The 20,263-nt window shown below is 44.6% G+C and overlaps 2 protein-coding genes across 6 annotated transcripts in view; one reads left to right on the top strand and one right to left on the bottom strand.

The window, feature by feature from the left end:
- ABI3 (ABI family member 3) overlaps window positions 1-5,899 on the top strand; it is a 26,334-nt gene extending 20,435 nt beyond the window's left edge. The window contains exons 6-8 of the mRNA XM_019523649.1: window positions 1,304-1,494; window positions 2,913-3,041; window positions 3,715-5,899. Of these exons, the coding sequence (XP_019379194.1) occupies window positions 1,304-1,494; window positions 2,913-3,041; window positions 3,715-3,881 (487 nt within the window). The 3' untranslated portion in view covers window positions 3,882-5,899. The remainder of the gene's footprint in view (window positions 1-1,303; window positions 1,495-2,912; window positions 3,042-3,714) is intronic.
- A 2,244-nt stretch (window positions 5,900-8,143) lies between these two features.
- PHOSPHO1 (phosphoethanolamine/phosphocholine phosphatase) overlaps window positions 8,144-20,263 on the bottom strand; it is a 12,333-nt gene continuing 213 nt past the window's right edge. Inside the window, exons 1-4 of one of the 5 annotated variants that reach the window (XM_019523647.1) lie at window positions 19,863-20,097; window positions 17,097-17,199; window positions 12,554-12,673; window positions 8,144-10,849 (exon numbers count right to left, since the gene is read on the bottom strand). In XM_019523647.1, the coding sequence (XP_019379192.1) occupies window positions 10,088-10,849; window positions 12,554-12,598 (807 nt within the window). In that variant the 5' untranslated portion in view covers window positions 12,599-12,673; window positions 17,097-17,199; window positions 19,863-20,097 and the 3' untranslated portion in view covers window positions 8,144-10,087. Of the gene's footprint in view, window positions 10,850-12,553; window positions 12,674-17,096; window positions 19,034-19,862; window positions 20,098-20,263 lie in introns of those variants that run through there. The other 4 variants (XM_019523645.1, XM_019523644.1, XM_019523646.1 and 1 more) reach the window with 4 other exon arrangements.

Genomic DNA, 20,263 nt, shown 5'->3' with positions numbered 1-20,263 from the left:
AAAAAAAAAAAAAAAAAAAAAAAAATGGAGTTAAAGTTTCCCCCTGGCAGCACTGCTGCTCTAGAAAACTACAGGACACACTGCCAGGGAGAGAGGGGTGAGAGGACTGCCCTGGGCATTTTCTTTCCATATTGTACCTCTGAATTTTTCTTCCCATTTCCCTTTTTCCCCTCTCTGCCATCCCATTTTTTTCTGTTGAAAAATGTGGGATAGCAACAAGAAAATAAATAGAGGGCGGTGGGGTGGGGAGAGGGTACGGACACAAAACCCCAGTAAGCCACAGAGTAGAACCAAATCACTTAACCTTCTTGTTGGCAAGAAGCAAATTAAAAACTAAGATCTACAGCAAGATCAACATATTCATTTTGTTATGACTTTTTTAACTGACAAGTGCAGCAAATACCAAACATTTCATGGGAAATGCTTGCATTTGAACTGTATTTTTCAATGGTCAATAGATCCCATCCTGCTACAGCACATCTATGTGACAGAAGTACGGTGCCACTCACCACCACTGCCTAAGGGAGCCCATTGGAGGTTCTCTCCCTCTTCTGCTCCATTTCCATCCACTGTATTGTTGGATGTGTTCCCTGTTGACCTCGCAGTGTTCAGAAGGATTTAGATTAGGACAAAGCAAGTAGAGCTGGTAGGAAAATGGGCTTTTCCCCCCCTCCCCCATTTAATTTTTGACTCGCTCTCAAAACACAAACCCTAAGTATTTTGATTCAGGAATGCCACTGCAATGACACGTGGGAAATATAGTTTGGGCACATCATACTCCCAGAGTCCTACCTGGGCCATACCCTTTGGCTGGGCTCTAAATCCCCAAGAAGAAAATGTTGGCTGTTTTATTAGTTCATTCAATAATCTTTTTGCATTCGGAAATGCATCAATTTAAGCTGACAGGTAATATTACCTTTCAGCAGAGAATCTCAAGGCCCCTCTAATAACAATGGGTTTATCTCCATCTGGCAGAGGCAGAAAACTGAGTTTAGAGAGAAGCTGAGGGTCTTCAGCAGTTGAATGGCAATGTCAGAAAACTAATTGAAACATCTCCCTGCCTTCCCAAATTGGCACCTTACTCTGCAGCTGTGTCTAACCCAGCTGGCAGGTACTCACTTGTGTGCTAGCACCAGAGCCAGGGGGGAAAGTTTCAGAGCTGTAACGTCCAGGAAGGCAAGAGTAGGAAACAGCTTTGCATTTCAGTTTACCCAGGTGGCAGAGAGAGGCTAGACTAAAATTTAGCTTGACTTCTAGCATTCGCTTTCTGAGCATCCTGACTACTCTCTCTTTGTACCCACAGCAGCCTCCCTGGAAGCATCAATGCAAAGGTACCTGAAGCTCCACCTCCGCCACCTACCTTGTCCATAGCTGTGTCAGCTCCCCTGATGGGCACAGACCCAATGCCACCTCCCCTGGCAGATATGCCTGCACCTCCACCCATTGCATTCGAGATGCCACCAATTGATTTCCCACCACTGCTACCTATGCCAGGTATGCGTTGTTGTTTTTTGCACCATTATACAATGCTGTTTCTCCCCCAAATCAAATGCTTCCAACCAGGTAGCAACTTATGTGATGTCCACACAGTGAACCATAATGGGAACCTTGAACAGTGGCCAAGTCCTTTGCTGGGATGGAACTCCCAAGTCCAGCTAGTAGAAAGATGGAAAACAGCTTTGCAAAAGAAAAAGAAATGGAAATTTTTTTAACAGTTTTCCTTTTGCACGCTCAGAACCAAAGACATTTTCATTTAACCTTTTTCTTCCCCACAAAATAGTTTAGGAAAAATTCTAGATTTTTAAATTTAATGTGTCCCCTCCCCAACCCAGCTTTATTTTTTAATATGCTACAGAGTGCAACAACATGAATGAAGTCTAGGGTTTTTCTCTTAGTTTGCTGCTCTGTAACATTTTTCAAATTTGGGGAAGCATCTAAAAGCAATAGCTTGGCAAAATGGAAAAAAATGAACCTGGAAGGATGTAGCTCCTATAACTTTTCGAAGTTCTGTTAGAGTAGCAGATTTTGAGTTTCATTCCTTGTTTTGCTGCATCACTTTTCCCCAAGTGAAAGAAGTTCTGAGAAGACAGGTAAAATGGAGATGGGAAAATAAGGAAAAAGTGTGGGGGGAGGGGGGAAGTAAAACTAGTTAGGACATTTAGATATCTATAACATTCGATGATTTAAAGGTGCTGCGATACCAATTGTTTAAAACTGTAGTTAAAAACATACAAATAAAGCTTCTTGATTTTGGAGAAAGGCATTAATCATTGAAGGAAAGTCTGACTAGGTGCAGGGTAGATCCAGTTTTTCCCCTTAGGATGATTCTGGCAAGAGACAGAGAGAGACACACACAGACATCTTCCTTAACATGGCGGAATTCTTTCCTGTGGATAATTGCCTGTACAATACCCACTGGAATGTACAGAGTGCCTAGGTCTTGGGCTGGTTCTCTCCAGGGGAAGTGTGTCTACAATAAAGTTATTTTATGGAAATGGAAAAAAATGTTCACTAAAAAGATTTTCCCCATGATCCATCATCCCTTAATGAGCTATTTCCTCATCTATTTGCAACATGGCCAACCTCAGGCATTTAAAAGAAGTTGGGGGTTATGCCTCCAGAAATGATGAAAACAGCTTCAAATCATGAGCTATGCAAAGTAAAAAAAAAAGTTAGACTATATTTTAGGGGCATTTCATGATTTCAATATCCCTGTCTTAATATTTTCCTCCTAAATATTGTTAAAAAAAGTTCTCAGCAGTACTGAAATACCACAAGTGAAGGTCTTTAAGGGCAAGCACTAAATAAGTATCTAGCCACTCCAGGTAGGAATAGCAAGAGCTGGCTATGCTTGCCATCTGTTCATGCATTGGGACCTTCATCGCCTGGTGATTCTTTGGATATTTTTACAGATCCTGACTTCATAGAGCCACCGCCACCTCCAGCCTTGACTGACTTTGAAGATTTGGCACCTCTTCCTCCTCCCCCACCACTGGATACAGAGGAATTGTCATGGGTACCAGACAACTACTTGGAAAAAGGTACTTTGTTTATCTGGAGCCCCATGATGTTTCCAAGCTGCCATAAGGGGAGAGGTTCTAAGGCATAAGTGGATAACTCTGGTTGGTTTGATTTGATGCATTTGAATCTGTGAAACTCGTGGCTTGATGCAATGTCCTAGGTCATAGGATAGTTTTAAGGGACTAAAGAGGTAATAAGCCCAAAATGACTAGGAGTACTGGTCAGTGAGAAGGCCATCTGCTGATGGACCGAATAGGTAATATGGTCTAGCAGTGAGCCAGTGACCTCCCCTGACATTGGGGAAGTGCTTTCCTCCCCTAGCCTGTGTACTTCAGCTTCTCCACCTGAAAGGGGGATCTTTGCATGCAAAGTGCTATAAAGCTGCTTGTATTTTTTTATGGAGCCAGTCTATTGCTACAAGGCATATATATGACAGGGCTCATTTCCCCTTTCAGGGAAGCTGGGGATTACATCAGCTTCTTTTCAGAACCCCTTGCAGAGTTAGTCATGCTGCACATGGGGCTGCTTCTTCCCTGGTCCTCTCCCATGACCCACTGCGGCCAAGACACAGAATGACCAGTCAGTTTGAGACAAGGTGCTGTCAAAGCCAGATTTGAAGCCCCCTTTATATTTGCAGGGTGATCCTGGTTCTCCTTTTGCTCCTCCCTTTTCAGCTTCTTCCTCTTGTTTCAGTGGTGACGCTGTACCCCTACACTCAGCAGAAGGAGAATGAGCTCTCGTTCCAAGAAGGGACCGTCGTTTACGTTACACGGAGGTACTCCGATGGCTGGTGTGAGGGAGTGACCAGTGAGGCGGAGGGCTTTTTTCCAGGCAACTACGTGGAACCTTTCTGTGAATAGCCCAGCGGGGGTGCAGAAGATGGTTCGCTTCAAGACCTGCAGAGGTTTATTGCCTTCTCCCTCATCTCATGGGTTAATGGATCTTTATGCAACTGGTATATTGCCAGTAAGACCAACCTCAGTGCCCATCACTTGTTCCACAGAAATTTCAAACATTTATAAGAATCAAGACACCTAATCGTGGTAGAGCCTCGTTCCTTGGCCGGGTCACAGAGAAGCTACAGTTGGAAGGTAGCTCATACCTTAGGACAGCTGTTGGAGGCACACGGATGCCCTCCCCTAAAAGCACTGCTGTTTCTCTTAAAAGCTAAAACCTCAGCCCTCTTCAATCCATGGGAGTTTTGCCATAGTTTACAGTGGAACCAGGAATCGGCCTTTATTGTGGGCACATTTTACTGGGGTGTTGATTTGCTCAGTATTTTGATTTCACCCCCTGGGTGTGCAGTGTAACTTATGGCACCTCCCATTAGGTTTGCAAAAAGTGTCCCACCCCACTGATTGAATAGGATTTAGTACCAGGAATCCTTAGATTAGCAATGAAGGGAAGAGTCTGGGGCATTCTGTGATTCTCAGCCTCATGGCTTCGGTAGCTGCCAGGCTCATACCAGGCTTTTAGTCTCTCTCCTATTCCATAAAAAGCTCAACAGAATGGGAATTGTTTTCTGCCCTCTGAATAAGCCGCCTCTTCGCAGAATCTGTTCTTGGAAACCAGTGGGATCCTAACACCTTGAAAAAAAATCCAAACTGGCTCAGAGGTTTAGTTAATGCAATGATTCCCAACCAAGGTCCTACAGCACCCTGGGGTGCCATGAGATCCTTTCAGGTGTGCCACAGGGCATCATGTAATATGAGCACTGTTAGGTGTGCAAACATGATTCACAAGATAAACTTGGAGATTTTCAATAGGGAACCACAGTGTCAAAAATATTCTGATGTTGTGAGCTTTCTGAGTTCTTTGCAACAAAAGAAATTGCTTTACTATTTTTTGTAGCCAAAAATTGAGTAGTGAAAACTAAGGGCTGACATTTTCTGTAGGGTGCCTTGAGTCTAAAACATTTGAAAATGACTGGGTTAATGCATTGAGTGGGACATTTCAGTGCTCAACAGAGCGTATCAAGTCTGGAAAACAGACCTTTCCTCATGGGACAGCCTAGCCTAAGAGTGGGAGGTATTTTAACCACTCAGAGCAGGTTGCCAACTTCTGTTCTCCCTATCTAGAAGCTAGGATGATACATGCCTGTCCCCCAGGCCTACTGTGAGAATGAATGCATCTGGCAAGACCCACAAGCATGACATGATGAGAAGCATAGACAGGCCTGGGCACAGCTGTGAGATAACGTAACATAGTTGGGGGGTAAAGCAGGTGGATACTCTTTAACTTTGGCAAGCTTTGGGGAAGTGTGTTATGCAAACCAGAGTGTGCGCTTCAATGGCTGAGCGCACAGAAATAGCCCACCCGTATAACTGCCCCCCACTGCGTAATGATAGGGAGCTGCAAAACACAGTATGGGCTACTGTTTGGCGTGATAACAGCACCATCTGTAAAAGGCTCCACTTCTGCTAAAATTAGGCTTTTGCTGCTACTGTTTTGCTAAGAGCAGCTGGGGATTACTGCTGCTGCCTTGAGGTTTGGAGATGGAAAGGCTCTGTCTCGGAGTCTAACTTGATGCATTTTCTGGCTGCAGCTTATGCTTTAAAGCCATTGTGGGACTTTGCTCCATGACAGCTCCCGGACAATTGGAGGAGATCACTCAGTACTGACGAGTGCTACTGGGAGCATCAACAGTGAGGAAAATGTACTCTCAAAGGCCTGTGGCTGTCCTGTTCTCAAATGGTACTGGAGCCAAAGGGGAACCTAGATTGGCCACCTGCTCAGGAAGGACAGGTGTCATTGCCAATCCACTTAGGGTATAGCCATGTTACTGACCCTGCCCTCTGCTGTATATGGCTGTCACTGCTGCTCCCTTGCTGTTAAGGTAAAAGGGTACCCATTTTTAATAAAGAGTTTTTGAAAGCTTGTCTTCCCCATTCCTGTGGTGGACGTGTGGGGACATGAGGTTTAAACTGTAACTAAATTACATTAACAACATTCCTAGAAACTAGGGAGTTAAACTGCCTGTAGTGAACTCTGGCACAATTTAGGTTCCCAAATGGGTTGGTGGAGCACAGTTGGTCGGCCCTTTTTCTTTCCTGCCAGCTGTCAAGCTGCATTAAAAAACAGCTAAATGTCCACTACTTAGCTCTGGTTGTCAGTGACAGCTGATCCATACATGGGAGTAAAATTAGGCTCATGTGATTGAGAACAGCAATGGAAAGGTGGTCCACAAGACTGAACGAAGCTATAAGCTATTTTCTGAAAGTAGAGAGCAATATCATCATGTAGAATACAGTGGACAAACATACAAATGATGATTATTTTGGACCACATATGTCCTCAGATTGCAGTCAAGTGTAACACAGAGGCACCATCCATTATCTCCACCCCAAAAGATGAAGTAGCCTTCTAAATAGCCAGCTGTTTCATCTGCTGCCAAAGCCATTACTCATAAGCACAGCCCTACATAGTTGCTTCCCCACGGTCCTGCTTTATTTGCATCCATGGTCCATAAGCAAATGAGAAATTAACAAGATGTTTGGTACAAAAAACTAGGGACGTGAAAGAAAAACAAAGGGAAGTGCAAGCTGTGGCTGATTTGACAACAGGAAAATCCATCCAGATTACAGATGACCAGTTACATCATAACTGTGACCTATAATGCTTTCCCTTCTCCTCAGTCAAATAAGGCACTCAGCCCCCTTGATGACAGCTGGGTGGCTGTGGGGTAGATTTCTGATTGATCATCATCCCACGGAGTCAGATTCTACAGGGAAAGCCAGTGGATGCAGGAAGCAGTTACAATCCCAAACTGTCCCTTTAGCACCTAATATAGGCAAACAGGTCCCACTGCAAACACACACCCATGCCCTTCCATTCACCATTACACTTCTGTAGTAAACCCATTTCACAGGGGCATGAGCCAACTGAGATTTAGTAAGAAGGGTAAAATCATGGTAAGATGGATGGATCTGGCTCCCCTCCCTCAGGCCATACTCATGGAGAAGCCCAAAGGGGCAGGAGCACAGGAGCCATGGAGACTGCTCACCCACACCTATGTCACTGACTTGCAATCCCAACATGCACACCAGTGTGCAGTAGGGCTGTGCAAAGCTTCAGGTGCTGATTTGATTTGGAGATTTAGTTTTCCATCCCTTGCCTGCTCCCTCTGACCCCTACCTGCTCTCCCAGTGCCCCCATGGCTGCCCCCCTGCCCCAGCTCCCGGGGCGTTTTTTAAAAAAAAAAGGCCCCATTCACTGATGGCTGCAGTGGCCTCTGGGCTCCTGAGGGCCCGTGGCAGAGCTCCCCACACAGCGCAGGGCAGCGGGGGGTAGTGGAGATTGCCCCCTGCCTGGTAGCAGCTGGTGGCTATGGGGCTTTTTTAAAAGCTGGGAGCTAGGGCCAGGCAAGGCAGCCATTGACTGGGCTGGGAGAACAGGCAGAGGATGGGGCCTATCAGATTTGGAGATTTGGCTGATTTGGCAGTGGCCGGATTGATTCAGGACAGCTTTTTGAATCACCGAATTGAATCACTGTCCAACAAATCGGCCAAATCCGAACCCGAAGCAAATACTAGCTGCTTCGCACAGGCCTAATGTGCAGTGGTATACCCCATCACAGTTGATACTGTATGCTGCCGGGGCTTTTCCTAAACCTATTTTATTCTGGTTTCTACCTGTAGAACCCGGTGGTTCACTTCCACCTCCCCCTTTTCACTTCACACCAGCAAATTGCAGGTTTCTCAGTCTCAGTTGCAAGTAATGATCAATTTACCCAGCTCAGCTGTCCCATCAGACAAAACACCCAGATCACTTACTGCCCTCTATTGTGTGTAACTCACAGACACGTTAGCAGCTGTTCCACAGGGAAGCTCATCCCTGGATGAAAACATGCTGAGATGTTGAGTCCCTGAAGAGACACACACACACACCCCCTCAAGGCAGGCATCTATTCAAAGATCACTGGTTTCATGGGGAGGGCTCACAGGCTGGACAAGTGGTTTTATCTGCAAGCCACAACCCTGTGCTTTCAGCAGCCATGAGGGCAAGCTGAGAAGGTTAAACCACAATAGTTGTATGCTCCCTGGTGCATATATATACACACATATATGGATAGTTATATATATAAATATGTATATATATATTTTAAGATAACGAGGGACAAGAGGAAAAAAAGTCATTTAAATGTCCACCATAACATGCACATGAAATTCCAGACAAACATGTTGCACCCAGCACCAATATGGAGTTTCTAAAATGTCCATGGCTTTCAGTTCCATGTGACTGGATGGAGCAGAAGAGAAAGAACAAATGGTGGAGGTGAGGGACCCACAAAGGGTGGGAGAGCAAAAGCTGGGGCTGCTTTGGTTAATTTCTTACTGTGCAGAGCAACTGCAGGAGGGAAATACTTTGGAGTAGACAGATTGCAGTCATCCCTGTAGATGCCACCATTGGGGGCAGTTAATGCTGCAATCAGCCCAGGAAAAGCCAGGATAAGAGGGCGGCAAACAGAGTGGGTACCCCTGCAGAGTGCAATCATAGGGGACAATTAATACTGCAATTGCCTGGGACAGGACTCTGGAATGGGAAGTGGAGAGAGGTTTTTATCCTCTAGCAGCCTAACCCCAAAGGGGCACTAAGCACCATACCTCCAACTGAAATCAATGGGAGTTTCAGCACCTCTCAGGATCAGGATCAGGCCAGGAAGCTGGCTCAGCCCTGCTATAACAACAAGGATGTTGTGATTTGTCTATGACACAGAACTGCTGCTCCAACACCCACAGGAACCAGCACTTAGCTTGTAGAGACAGATCTCTTGTCAGCTGCAGATCTCAAACTGCCTTTGCTGAACTGCTGTAAAGGACGGCTGTTGAAGTGCAATTCAGGCAGGACAGCACTCAGGCAAGCTCAGCAAACACATTTCTGGGATCGAGTGTAAGCCTAAATGTGACCTGATACCAGGAAAGTGAATGCAGATGAGGAGCATCTGCTCTGGAAACCAGCTCTGGCTCAGAGCCTTTGGAGGTGGGCCACTTGGTGTTGTGCTTAATATAACTATAGAAGAGTGTGTCTCGTGAGACAATCAGGGTAGACTTGGCTCTGGAGGAGAAAGTGATCCCAGAAATGAAAGTAAAATGCAGGCACAGGGTTTTAATCTAAGGGCTCCATGAGCAGCTTGTGCTACTCTGAGGGAAAGGCTTGAGAATGGGAACTGGAAGAGGAAGGTTTTCAAGAGGCAATTTAAATGCTTAACTCATGCTGCTCTTGTCTGGTTAGGAATGTGTTCCAGTGAGCAACCTCCAAGTGAAAAAACTTAAATGAATAGTGTTCTCCAAACCCCACAGCCTGAACCAAATCTCATGTCCATGCCCTCCGCCTACAGAGGCCAGTGAATGGAGGGTTTGGGGTAGGCTGGTGGCAACCCAAGCCCAGGGGGAGAGTGCTCACAATGAGATATCAGCAGCATAAGCTGCACTAGATGAGACTTCCACTGTCCTCCTAAAGAGGCAAGGACCCCTCAGGAATTATTGGGTCAATGCTCAGCCAACTGTAAGCAGCTTTCAGTTTCATCTAGGGGGCATGTAGAGAAAGGCATTAAAGATGATGATGAAAGAGTAATGCTGTAGGCAGTCCCAACTGTTTTGATAGAGTTGTGGGTCAGGTGACCTCTATTTTGGAGCTAATGGAAGCATGCATACACTTTGGCCCTTGTGAGAGCAAGTTGGTTGGTGAATCTTTTTTTTTTTTTTTTAAATAGAATCATTTTAAGTGAATTCAATGTGAAAGCAAAAATAAATTGATCTGCCAACATGCCTGTCCTTCTGCATGAATTTGCTAACTGCATAGAGAAGACCTCATGTCAAGATCATGGGAGGGGAGAAGTGGGAACCCAGAGAAAGTACTTCTTAGAAAGAAAGAAAAAAGCAGAGGGAGGATAAGAATTCCAGAAGCTGAGTCCAACTCTGCAAAGCTAGATATGGCACCAGCTTAGCTATTGAGGAATGAGATGCTTCTGAGAGCTTCCCTCTTTTTCCTGCCTGCTCCTTGGTGCTGCCTCCAGGACAGCAAGAGCCTTTTTTTCTTTTTTTTTTTTAATACCAACGAGCCCTTCTCAGCGTTTCTTCTTGAGGAACTCCTGAAGATGCTGGCAAACTTCCACAGCTGAGTACCAAGGAACTACAGTGGCCTGGAAGACTCCAGGTTGCTTTTTCTCCATCTCCTGATACATCTTGTGCATGGGGTAGCCTTTCCGTGGGAAAGCAACATCTGTTGAAGTCAGGGCCATGGAGGGACAGAAGTCATTGGCCCCATCCCCAACATAGAAAGCCTTCTCAAACTCCACCCCTTCCTGGGCTCTCTCAGACAGGTATTCAGTGAGGATTTTGCGCTTGCACATGTTTGCTGGGCATTGGAGGCACTTGTGAGAGTGATAGGGCCCCAAGGTGAGGTAGCCCCTCTTGTCAAAGCCAGAGGGATTGCTAAAGATTTTGCGGAACAGAGAGTAGCAGCCTGCCTCTCTCAAAGCACATTCAATGCCAAACATGTTGGCATCAGAGATGAGAATGATCTCAAACTGGTCTTGATTCTTGGAGAGGAACTGGAAAAGCTCCAGCATCCCAGGTGATAGGGGGATGTTTTCGTAGACCGTCTTATAGTCCAGCATCTTGACCCCTTGGTCTCCCATGTATTCGAAGACCCGCTGCATATACTCATTGTAGAAGCCTTCCTGGAAGGTTTGGCGGATGTGTTCTGGGAGCTCTTGTCCCGGAGCAGCCCTTATGACTGAGTCATCACTGTTCTCGTTGACGATTGTCTCATCAAAGTCAAAGATGAGGAGGTGTTTTGCAGGCCTGGGGGCCGCCATGCTGACACCCTGTGAGTTGAAAGAACAGAATACATGAATTACTCAAGAACAGGGTGGGGGATGGCACTTGAACTTCAGACACCCTGGTGCTATAAGGACAATAAATGCAACAGTGAAATTGATAATAGAGGCTGGCAACTCTGCAAAGTAATGCTATTTAGATAAGTCACTAGTGTCTGCCTCTCTCTGTATCTCTCTGTCCTAGGTAGAAGGGACTTAATCTTTACCTGATATCTTAACCCTGACTTTAAGAAGTTTATCCCTTTGGTAAAGAGATAATTTTGCCCCTGTTAATCTAGGACGTTACTGCAGCCAAGACAGTCACTATTAACCTATGTGCTGTCCTCATGCTCACAAGAGGACCCAGTTAAGACAACGCAACTGTAGGGCAATATTTTTGCTCTGAAAATGGCCTCCTAGGTGACCTATGTTTGCTTGCTTCCCAAAGAGTCCCTGTCAGTGTGCTTAGTTACAATTGAAATGGGTTGCATGGGGTCCCCCTATATCCACCAGATCTAGAGATTCACCCAGGGCTTTGAAAGCCAAGTTATATTCTTCTTGGCACAAAAATTACGCTGGGGTGTGATTCTGCAAGTCCAATTCTGCTCTCAATTGCCCAGGCAGCATCCACCTTCTTCAAATTCCAGGTCTGATTCACCCGAGTCCTTCCATTTTTGTGTTGACATCAAACTGTTGACACCCCTACCCAACTGGAATTAGGCCATAGGGATGAGGACTCTATCTTTAGTTATCTAAGAGCAGACCCTTATGGCCTTTCAGAAAAGGCTGGCACAAGTGTGCAACATCTGGTCCTTCTATTTGAATGTAACTAAAATTTTCACCAATGCCATGTGAGGCAGGATAAAACCCACCTCCATTTCCCAGAGCTGTGTTTTCTCTTGAGGGCACTGACAGAAGTGACATTTGTTGCACGATCGGCCCCCTGAAAGTGCTCTACAGCTGTACCATGACACACGTGCACGGCTGCAGAACACTTTAAAAGTGGCTGATCACAGGACAAATTAACCCTCATCTAATGAGGGATCAGACAAAGGCACTCCAAATTAGAGTGCCTTAGGTAACTTCTGTCAATCCATGTGTGCTATCAGGGCTGGGCTGATGTAGCTCAGCCCTGCCCCTGCTGCTGTCTACAGGAAGGGAGGGGGAGGGAGCTGTGGGCTGGGGGTTTATTCAGCCTGAGCTGGAGGCAGGGTGAGCAGATTGGCACCCCCCACCCACCTCAGGCAGACAGCACCTCCCTCCCCACTCCAACAGCGAACAGCTGTTGAGTGGGTGGGTGGGGATTGTTTTAATGCATGGTACTTTCTGTAAAGTGCCATGAGTTAGAGCAGGTAGCTGCATGCCTGTCAGTGCCTAAAAGGCCAAATGAAAAATAGCATTCTGATGCTGCAAGTGCCTCAGTGCGGGGAGAACCCTTTACTTCCATTGGCCTTACTAAAGCTCTGTAGGGACACAGGGGGCAGTCTGGAGAGGTTTGTAGGATCAGGGCCCTATTTCTGTCACCAGAGGCTAATAGAAGTGCCTTGGAACATACACAGAAAGCAGATCAGCTGAGGCAGCTTTGCAGCTACCATTCCCAGCACGACTGCACAGTACCAACACAGGTGCACTTATTAAACAACAGCCACTTCATAAGCCAGAGAGAGAAGACATTGATGTGCAAAGGTCAAAACATGTGAGAATTGCACTAACCTTAAACAGGCATCGCAGCCCAACACCCTCAAAGCACCTTTTCATTTTTAGCACATCACTCGCCAAACACCGCTTTTCCTGATGTTACCGTTTAAGGCTCCCTTTGAGTTGGTCTCATTGCTGTAAACCACAAGGGTAATTTGGTTAACGATCACTTAGCTTCTCCACTGTCACCTATGGGTACTGTGTTACAAGCTGCAACAGATTTCTCCAATTCTAAATAAAATGACCTCTCTTTTCTGCTACACAGAGAACACACCAACTTTTTTTAAGCCTGGCTGTAAACCTTAAAACATTTGACTCCCCACTGCAACAAGAACAAGAGAGTAAGAACTACTGTATGTGGGAAGGGGTGAATGGACAGGGAAAGATTGCTAAATACAACTGATGTCTCTTACCTACTTCAAGGACTTAGGGCCTGCCTATATGAAATGAGCCAGCATAACATAGCTATGGTGGAATAACTCCCGCGTAGACACTCCATTCCAAAAACTAAAAGCAATTTTATTTTGGTATAACTGCCCTGCTTTTTCAGTAGAATCATTTTTTAAAAGACCTACTGTGGAGCAGAAATGCCAAGTGACTGCCCTGTTTGAAGAAGCCCTGGGCAAGGGAATAACTAAGCAAGCATAACATTCTGGACAAGGAAATGCATTTGCTTTGTCCTGGATTCTGCTGACCTCTTGTGGCCATTAATTAAATAGGGTTCCAAAAAACAGGCTTCAGCTCAAACCTATGCAGGAACTTCCTGTGCTGAGGACTGGCTTCTCCCGCTGAAGCCAGTTGAATGGCTGGAAAAATCTCCCAACAATTTATCAGAGGGACTGACAGATAGACTGGGAGGAATTTCAGCTTGGAGCCAACTCTTGTGGGAAAAATCAGGCATTACTATCTTGGCTATTTCAATTCAATGAGGTGGGGTGGGTGGGTCAGTTTAAATCTGCTGTTTTGAACTAGTTCCTGCTAGAAACATGGAACACAAAAGTTACCTGAAAAAATCCAACGTATAAATTTAAAAGGAAGTTGTCAACTAAAAATCAAATTCCCAAACTAAAAGTTGGTAGGAATAAACTATTATAATACCCAGAAACACATGACTTTTTTTTAATTCCCCTAAACCAAGGGCTGGTAACTTATGGCCTGCAGGCTGCATCCAGTCAACAGAGCCACTGGATCTGACCCACAGATGCGGAGCTTTGACAGCATTAGGCTGTGTGGGGAGTTTTGGCTGTGGGCATTCTTCCTATGCTGCCGTGGGGAGAAGCACCAGCTAAAGGCAGATCCTAGCACCTCTGACCTGGGAGTAGCGGGGGGTGGGGTGCGCATTGTGGCCCACAGCCATAAAAGGTCGCCTATTGCTGCCTTGGAGCATAGGAAACCTCAATGCTATGGCAAAAGGAAACAAAATGAAACCAACCACAATGATATTCATTGTTCAGGAAGACACAAGCATAACAAGTAAATGCCAGATACATGAAAAAGTCATTTGCATTTTATAAACTGGGCTTGGTTTTAATGACGTGTTAATGGCAAGAGATAAGGAAATTATATATTCCTTTAGAATGAATGGTAAAGTTGACAGTGTCCCTTTAAAAATAACTTTCGTACACACTTGGCTGTTATGTGGAAGTTGGTATCAACTTTCTATTCACAAAATTTGACTTGCAGTTTCCATAATAGTCTTTGCAAGGCTAAGAATTTTATGAAGGGAAAATAACTTTTGGTCTAAGTCTAGCGTGGAAGCTCAGAGAAAGTATGCTAGTTCTTAAAAAGTCCCAACAGAAAACAATTACTAATTATGCTAAACCTCAGGGAAATCCACACCGGTATGGTAAAAAAACAAAACCAAAACAAACAAACAAAAAACTTACTTGACTTTTCAAATACCCTCCTAGGCCTAATATTTCAGCATTGGCTCAAATCAGTAAAAAGTAACGGATCAGGCCCTCAGATATTTTTAACCTAATCACATCAAAGACAAGACATTTAAAGTCTGGTGCATGAGGATCTCAAAAAGCGGTGCTGCCTTTGAGTCAAGCACTGTTACATACTGTTGGCCTATTCATGGAATAGGAAAAAAAATCCATGAATAGGTCAACAATCTGATCACTTAATTTTTACTCTTTGCCTTATCTGAAATCAATATTTTTGGGTCTGGAACTCTGTTCTCCAACTGGATCCCACAGCAGGATTATCTACAGGGTCCTCTGAAAGATGTTTCCATCTCAGGAGAAACATTTTGCCTTTCCTCCTTGGCAGGAAATTTTTTTTGAGTAGATGTGATATCTTCTATTAAACCAACTGAGTAGTTGGAAAAAAGATCTCAGCAAGCTTTTGGGCGCAGCCACCCTTCTTCAGGCATAGGGAGTCTCTGCTGTTCTGAGGCTCCAAGAAATGAGAGAAGCACATTTATGTCCTTAGACCAACACGGCTACAACCAAAAGACAGCCCCTCATCCTTGGCCTTCCAGCTTCACCTCCCCCTAGCCAGACTATGTGCAATGGAACTACTTTGGAATTCCTGGCCATGATAGAATTTCAGCTACTCTTTTCAAAATCTACACAATGAAAATGTACATATGTGCAAACCTCCTGTTTCTTGTGATGAATAGGTGCTTGGGAATCAGTCAGTCTTGATATGCAACCTCAGAGGAAGCGTGCACCTGTCATCCCTTATTTTACAGAGAATCAGATGAGACATAGCTAGGATTAGGCTAGCTAGTATTTTCAAAAATGCTTAAAGGCATCAGATGCCCAGTTCTACTGAGCTTCAGTGAGAGGCAAGACCAACTCTTCTAGGCATCTTTGAAAATCTGAGCCTCATGGTTTGGGCCAGCGTCAGATAGTGAATCTGGAAGACCCCAAAATAAAACTCTCAAGAGTATAACTTCCATATCTTCTTCTATAATTGCTAGACCTCACTCCTGCTGACCCAACAGACTGAAGGTCTCTGAGAGAGAAAGTAGAGGTCCAGATTTATTGCCCCTTCATATTCCCAGCAGGGTGTATCCAAGAACATCATATGCAATGATGTCATGTGGGGGAGGGATAAACAGGTGACCTCCTAGCTGGTTTCTATAAAATATGTAAGGTGGATTATCATTATGCAGTTAACTGGGCAACTTGCTGCTGAGTATATTACACGACCCTTCCGCATGCTAGCAACAAGATCTATGCCTCTCCTGTCTCTGTCCAGCATTATTTCAGAAATGCCCAGTACCATATTTTAACAGAATCCAGCACGAGCTTCTTGATGTTGGGGAGGGAAGCAGGAATAAATTGTAACCTTGCAAGAGTTACAGGCAGGGAAGTATAATGGTAAGAGCACTGGACTAAGGATCAGAAGACCTGGGCTCTATTCCTACCTCCAGTTTTCCGGGTGACTTTGAACAAGTCACTCCTCCATTCCTGTGCCTCATTTTTTCCCATCAAATACTCAACATCTTTGTAAAATGGCCTGATGAAATCTGCTATATTAAAATTAGATACCATCATTTTAATAGCCCAGGGTACTGATAACTTCGTTCATCCATTCCTTAATGAAAGCAGACTCTTTCCGAAATGGGTGAAGGGAAGGGTTGTAGTCATGCAATTTTTTTGAGAGTGACTGACTCATTGCACCTAGTAATGAACTGTGATGGTACTTGATAATATCCATGTCAGAAGCTGAATCAGCTCCTGACCAGTAAGGAAGAGTAGCACTGAGAAAAAACGAAGTGTAACAGGACACACTTCTTTCTCTCCTAAACTAACCTATTCAGTAAACCAAGGAGCATGTGTAACGTTCTTTGGATGAATCAGCAATGCCACATGTACAAAGCAGGCATACGTGGCACGTGAGCCATTGGTTTTAGATTTGCTAGGCAACCAGATTTTGGGAGGGGTTAACCACAAGGAAGAGAGAGAAAGAGTGCTGTCCATAGCTATCAATTACTTCCCAGATTACAGTGTGCTTGAACCAGACATCATGTTTCTCCATCACTGTTGGACTCCCCACCTTTTCCCACAACTGAGAAATTTAAAACTAGAGTTTTGGTTGGAACAGAATTTACACAGCTGGCTCTTGCTGCTAGTTCTTGTTGGTCACAGAGACCAACAGTGTTAAAAACAGGAAGATGAGGAAGGTCTGCAAGGCCATAATCAGCATACTGAAAGGTTTTCTTTTGGAATGAGCATCTAAGAGTATCTGACTGTGTTTGCACTGCAAGTTTTAACCAATGAGCTCAAGTGGATATTATCTCTGTTAGAAGAAAGTAGAGGTAAAAATAACTAACTGGCTCAAGACCACACAATAGAATCCCGAGTCTCTAGTCTTCCTGTCCTTTATTCTAACCATTAGGCCAGTTTGTTCCCTTGTTTTGCTGGAGAACGCCCTGCTAAGAACCTTGCTCTATGTCACGTTGGATCGATATGTGAGAACCATTAAAAGCCTTCAGTAGATGTTGCCAGCTTTCCCCTAAGGATGTTCCACTCTTTGGCTCTAACGAGAGCAGAGCTTTGGAAAGGCTCTCCCGAAATGCTACTTATACGTTGTGGTGACTCACCTAAGGGCTGCTTCTTGTGTGGATGTTCTTCCACCTTCTGTAAAAAAAGTAGTCCCTCCAAAATAAAATAAAAATGGCCGTACTTCCTAACATTATTCAAAGCCTGAATGTTGAAACAGAAAATAGAACAGAAGGTTGCTTATTAATTGCATGAAATACCGTTTTTAAAACAAAATTTATTTGGACAAAGCTCACAATGCAAGACAGTGGAAGGAAGGGTGGGGTTGGGGTGGTCTCCCAAAGAGGAAGGATCATTTTTGGAGAGGGCAGCAGTTTTTTTAGACTCACACTTTGACTTTTCCCCTCCTTCAGTGCAGAAAGGAGTGTAGTCTCCAACCTTTCTACAGGTTTCTCTGGTCTTGAAGGAGTGACAGAAATCAGTTTGTCAGCAGTATTTCTTATCTAAACTATCTATATACATCTGTTACAGTACATTCTGGAGGAATTCTGTACCATCGTATGGGGTTTTTTTTTTGTTAACTTGGGGTTTAATCCTGTAACAGGTTAACCACATGACTAACTATTCAAAGCAGCAGTTGCAAGTCTCTCATGCATAAATCTTTATAGTATCAGGTTAGCAGGAATCACATGAAACAGAGCATGAATGGGGCTTACTCGTGCTTATGTCTTTGTAAGATCAGCCCTTTATTTCAGTCCTGAATCGCTGAACTTTGGAATCATAGGAGGCCATATAACACTTTTCTAAGGAAAAAAAAAATACAGAGCACTGAACTTTAGTGCAATTGTTTCCTGGGGCTCTGAGTCATGCTGTTCTTGTACAATCTATTCTCACATTTGGCTTACTTCACATCATAAAAATATACTGCAAGAATAAACAAAACTCTATCTCCTATATGTTGGGAGACAGAGGATCAGAGCTTGTAGGTCCTTTGGGAACCAAAAGCTCCCATTAACGTCAGCAGGAATTTTCTGACTGCTTATGAAATGCAGGGAGATCAGGTCCTTGAAGATCAAACTTGATTCAACTTTCTCTCATTTCCCAACTTGCAAGTGACTTTGCTCAAGGGAGGGGAAGTGAGGTTATTTGAGTCCATCTAAAGCACTGAATGTGAGATGACAGAGATTAAATGTTCCCTGCTAAAAGTCTCCTGTCTCAGGAGCTCTCAAACAGTGCTCCTTCCCTCTCTCTCATGCACATACTCTCCTTGTCTAGTTTTGACTCTTATAGCCTTATGGAGTGCTCTTCTATTGTTTTAGTTGTTAGGCCATACTTTTCTCTTATTTATTCTGAACCAGCTATTGATCTATCGTTAAGCCAGCTGCTTTCTCAAATACTGCCTACAACATCAAAATTAAGAGAAAGATGACTATTTACTAGTCCCCAGACAGAGCAAAAAAACCCATCTTTCCACTCACTAGGCTGCTTCATTGGATAGGAGATTCAAAAAGTGACCATCCAGATTTTTTTGTTCAAATGGGCACTGTTTCTTTTAAGTGTATGAGTCATGAACACAGGGCCTAGGAAGCGCATTTTTCATTTATTTTAAATACTGTTAAGTATGTAAACATGGAGCTGGGTTAGATTTTTTTAAGCACCTACATGATCTTGGCATACAAGTCTCACTGAAATTCAATGAGCCTTCTGCTCTCAAGTCCTTCCAGGACTTTTGAAAATCCCAGTTTTGGTAAAAGGTCTGATTTTCACAAGGGCTGAATATCAAGCAGCTTCCATTAACTATAGCAGAAACAGTAGAGTGTGTGGCACTTCTGAAGAGAGCAGATGATTTTTTGGAAAAGCACCAAATGATGGATTGTCAAATGGAAAGTAAATGGGGGCACCTCTGAAAACTTTTTACTTAATCTACAAGGAATGAATGCCCTCATTTGAGATGCCTCGTTTGAAAATCTTGGACAGTATTTCATTTAGTTGTACTTTGGTCCTTTATAATAAGACTTAAACATCATGCCCCAGGTTCACACAGTTTAGCTCAAGTGAAATAAACCCCAAAACCTATCCTCAAATGCAGATACTGTCTGAGAAGTGCTGGAGGGTTAAACAGCTTTGCTGCAGCTCTAGGTCAACTCAGCTTATAATTGTATTAAATTTTTACAATGTCTCACACATAGTAAGCCACCAAAATATTAAATCAAGGCCAGGGTTTGTTTGTTTCTTTAAAAAACAACAACAAAACAAACAAAAAATACCGAGGCAAGGAGGATGGCAGCATTTTTGATTTACCATCAAGTCTAATGCTGCTTATTTCTTGGCAGAACGTGGTAGATGCCTCCCAGGGAAATGAAGGCATATGTCAAGTTGGTTCAATTTTTAGTGGCATGTCTCTTGCCCTTCAAGGGCAAGGCTATTTAAAAACACGCGTTTGCCCACATACAGCAAAATAACCTTCCCTTCTCAGTTGTGATTTTTTAAAAATTATTATTATTTTGTCTCAATTGCCAAGATGGATTTTAATTTATAGCCGCTAAATATAGCCTATGCTTTGCTAGTCTCCCTCTCAAAGATCTGGTACAGCTTGAAATACCTATTAACGTTCATAAAAACCAGGCCAGATGGTAGCTGGTTTGTGGGAGTCCCACAGAAATGCCTGACCCAGAAAGCCCCATGGATGAACAAACAAGGTGCGTGTGCGCGGGGGGAGGGGTGGGGGGAGGGCTGCAGGGGATGAAATAAAAGAAAACTTGTGCATAAAAGTCTGTGTTGCACGCTCCCTTGGTATAGCCGTTGCTAATATGCTCTGTTTACAGTGCCCAAAAGGGAGTAAACCGTGGGTCCTTTCCTTACCTTACCTCAGGTTGAAGGAAGACCTTAATTTGGCTGCAGTTTCTTACCAGGGACAGCAGGCAATGGGGAGACAGGAAGGAAAGAGGAACTGGATGCAGAGCCAGAAAGGAGCCCGCAGCGTGGCTAGGTGGGACACTGGGGAGCTAGGCAAGGACACCCATGGGTGCTGGTGGTAGGAAGAGGGACGAGAAGCGAATCCAGCCTCGTGGAGAGCCCAGGAGGGCGCCCAGACCCTGCCGGCGGCGGGGCAGCCTCCCCTGCGGGCATCGGAGGGCTGGGCTGGGCTGGCCCCCGCCTCCATCTCCCCGTCCCCCTTCCTCCGCCTCGGAGCCCTTGCGGCACCAGTCCCCTCTGCCCTGGCCCGCCGCGCCCGAGATGCCCCCGCACCTGCCCCCTGGGCTCCCCG

The sequence above is a fragment of the Gavialis gangeticus genome, unplaced genomic scaffold, assembly GCF_001723915.1.
Source record: "Gavialis gangeticus isolate Ggan-Ray unplaced genomic scaffold, GavGan_comp1, whole genome shotgun sequence".
Taxonomy (NCBI): domain Eukaryota; kingdom Metazoa; phylum Chordata; order Crocodylia; family Gavialidae; genus Gavialis; species Gavialis gangeticus.
This window is presented reverse-complemented; position numbering and strand designations above follow the sequence as displayed.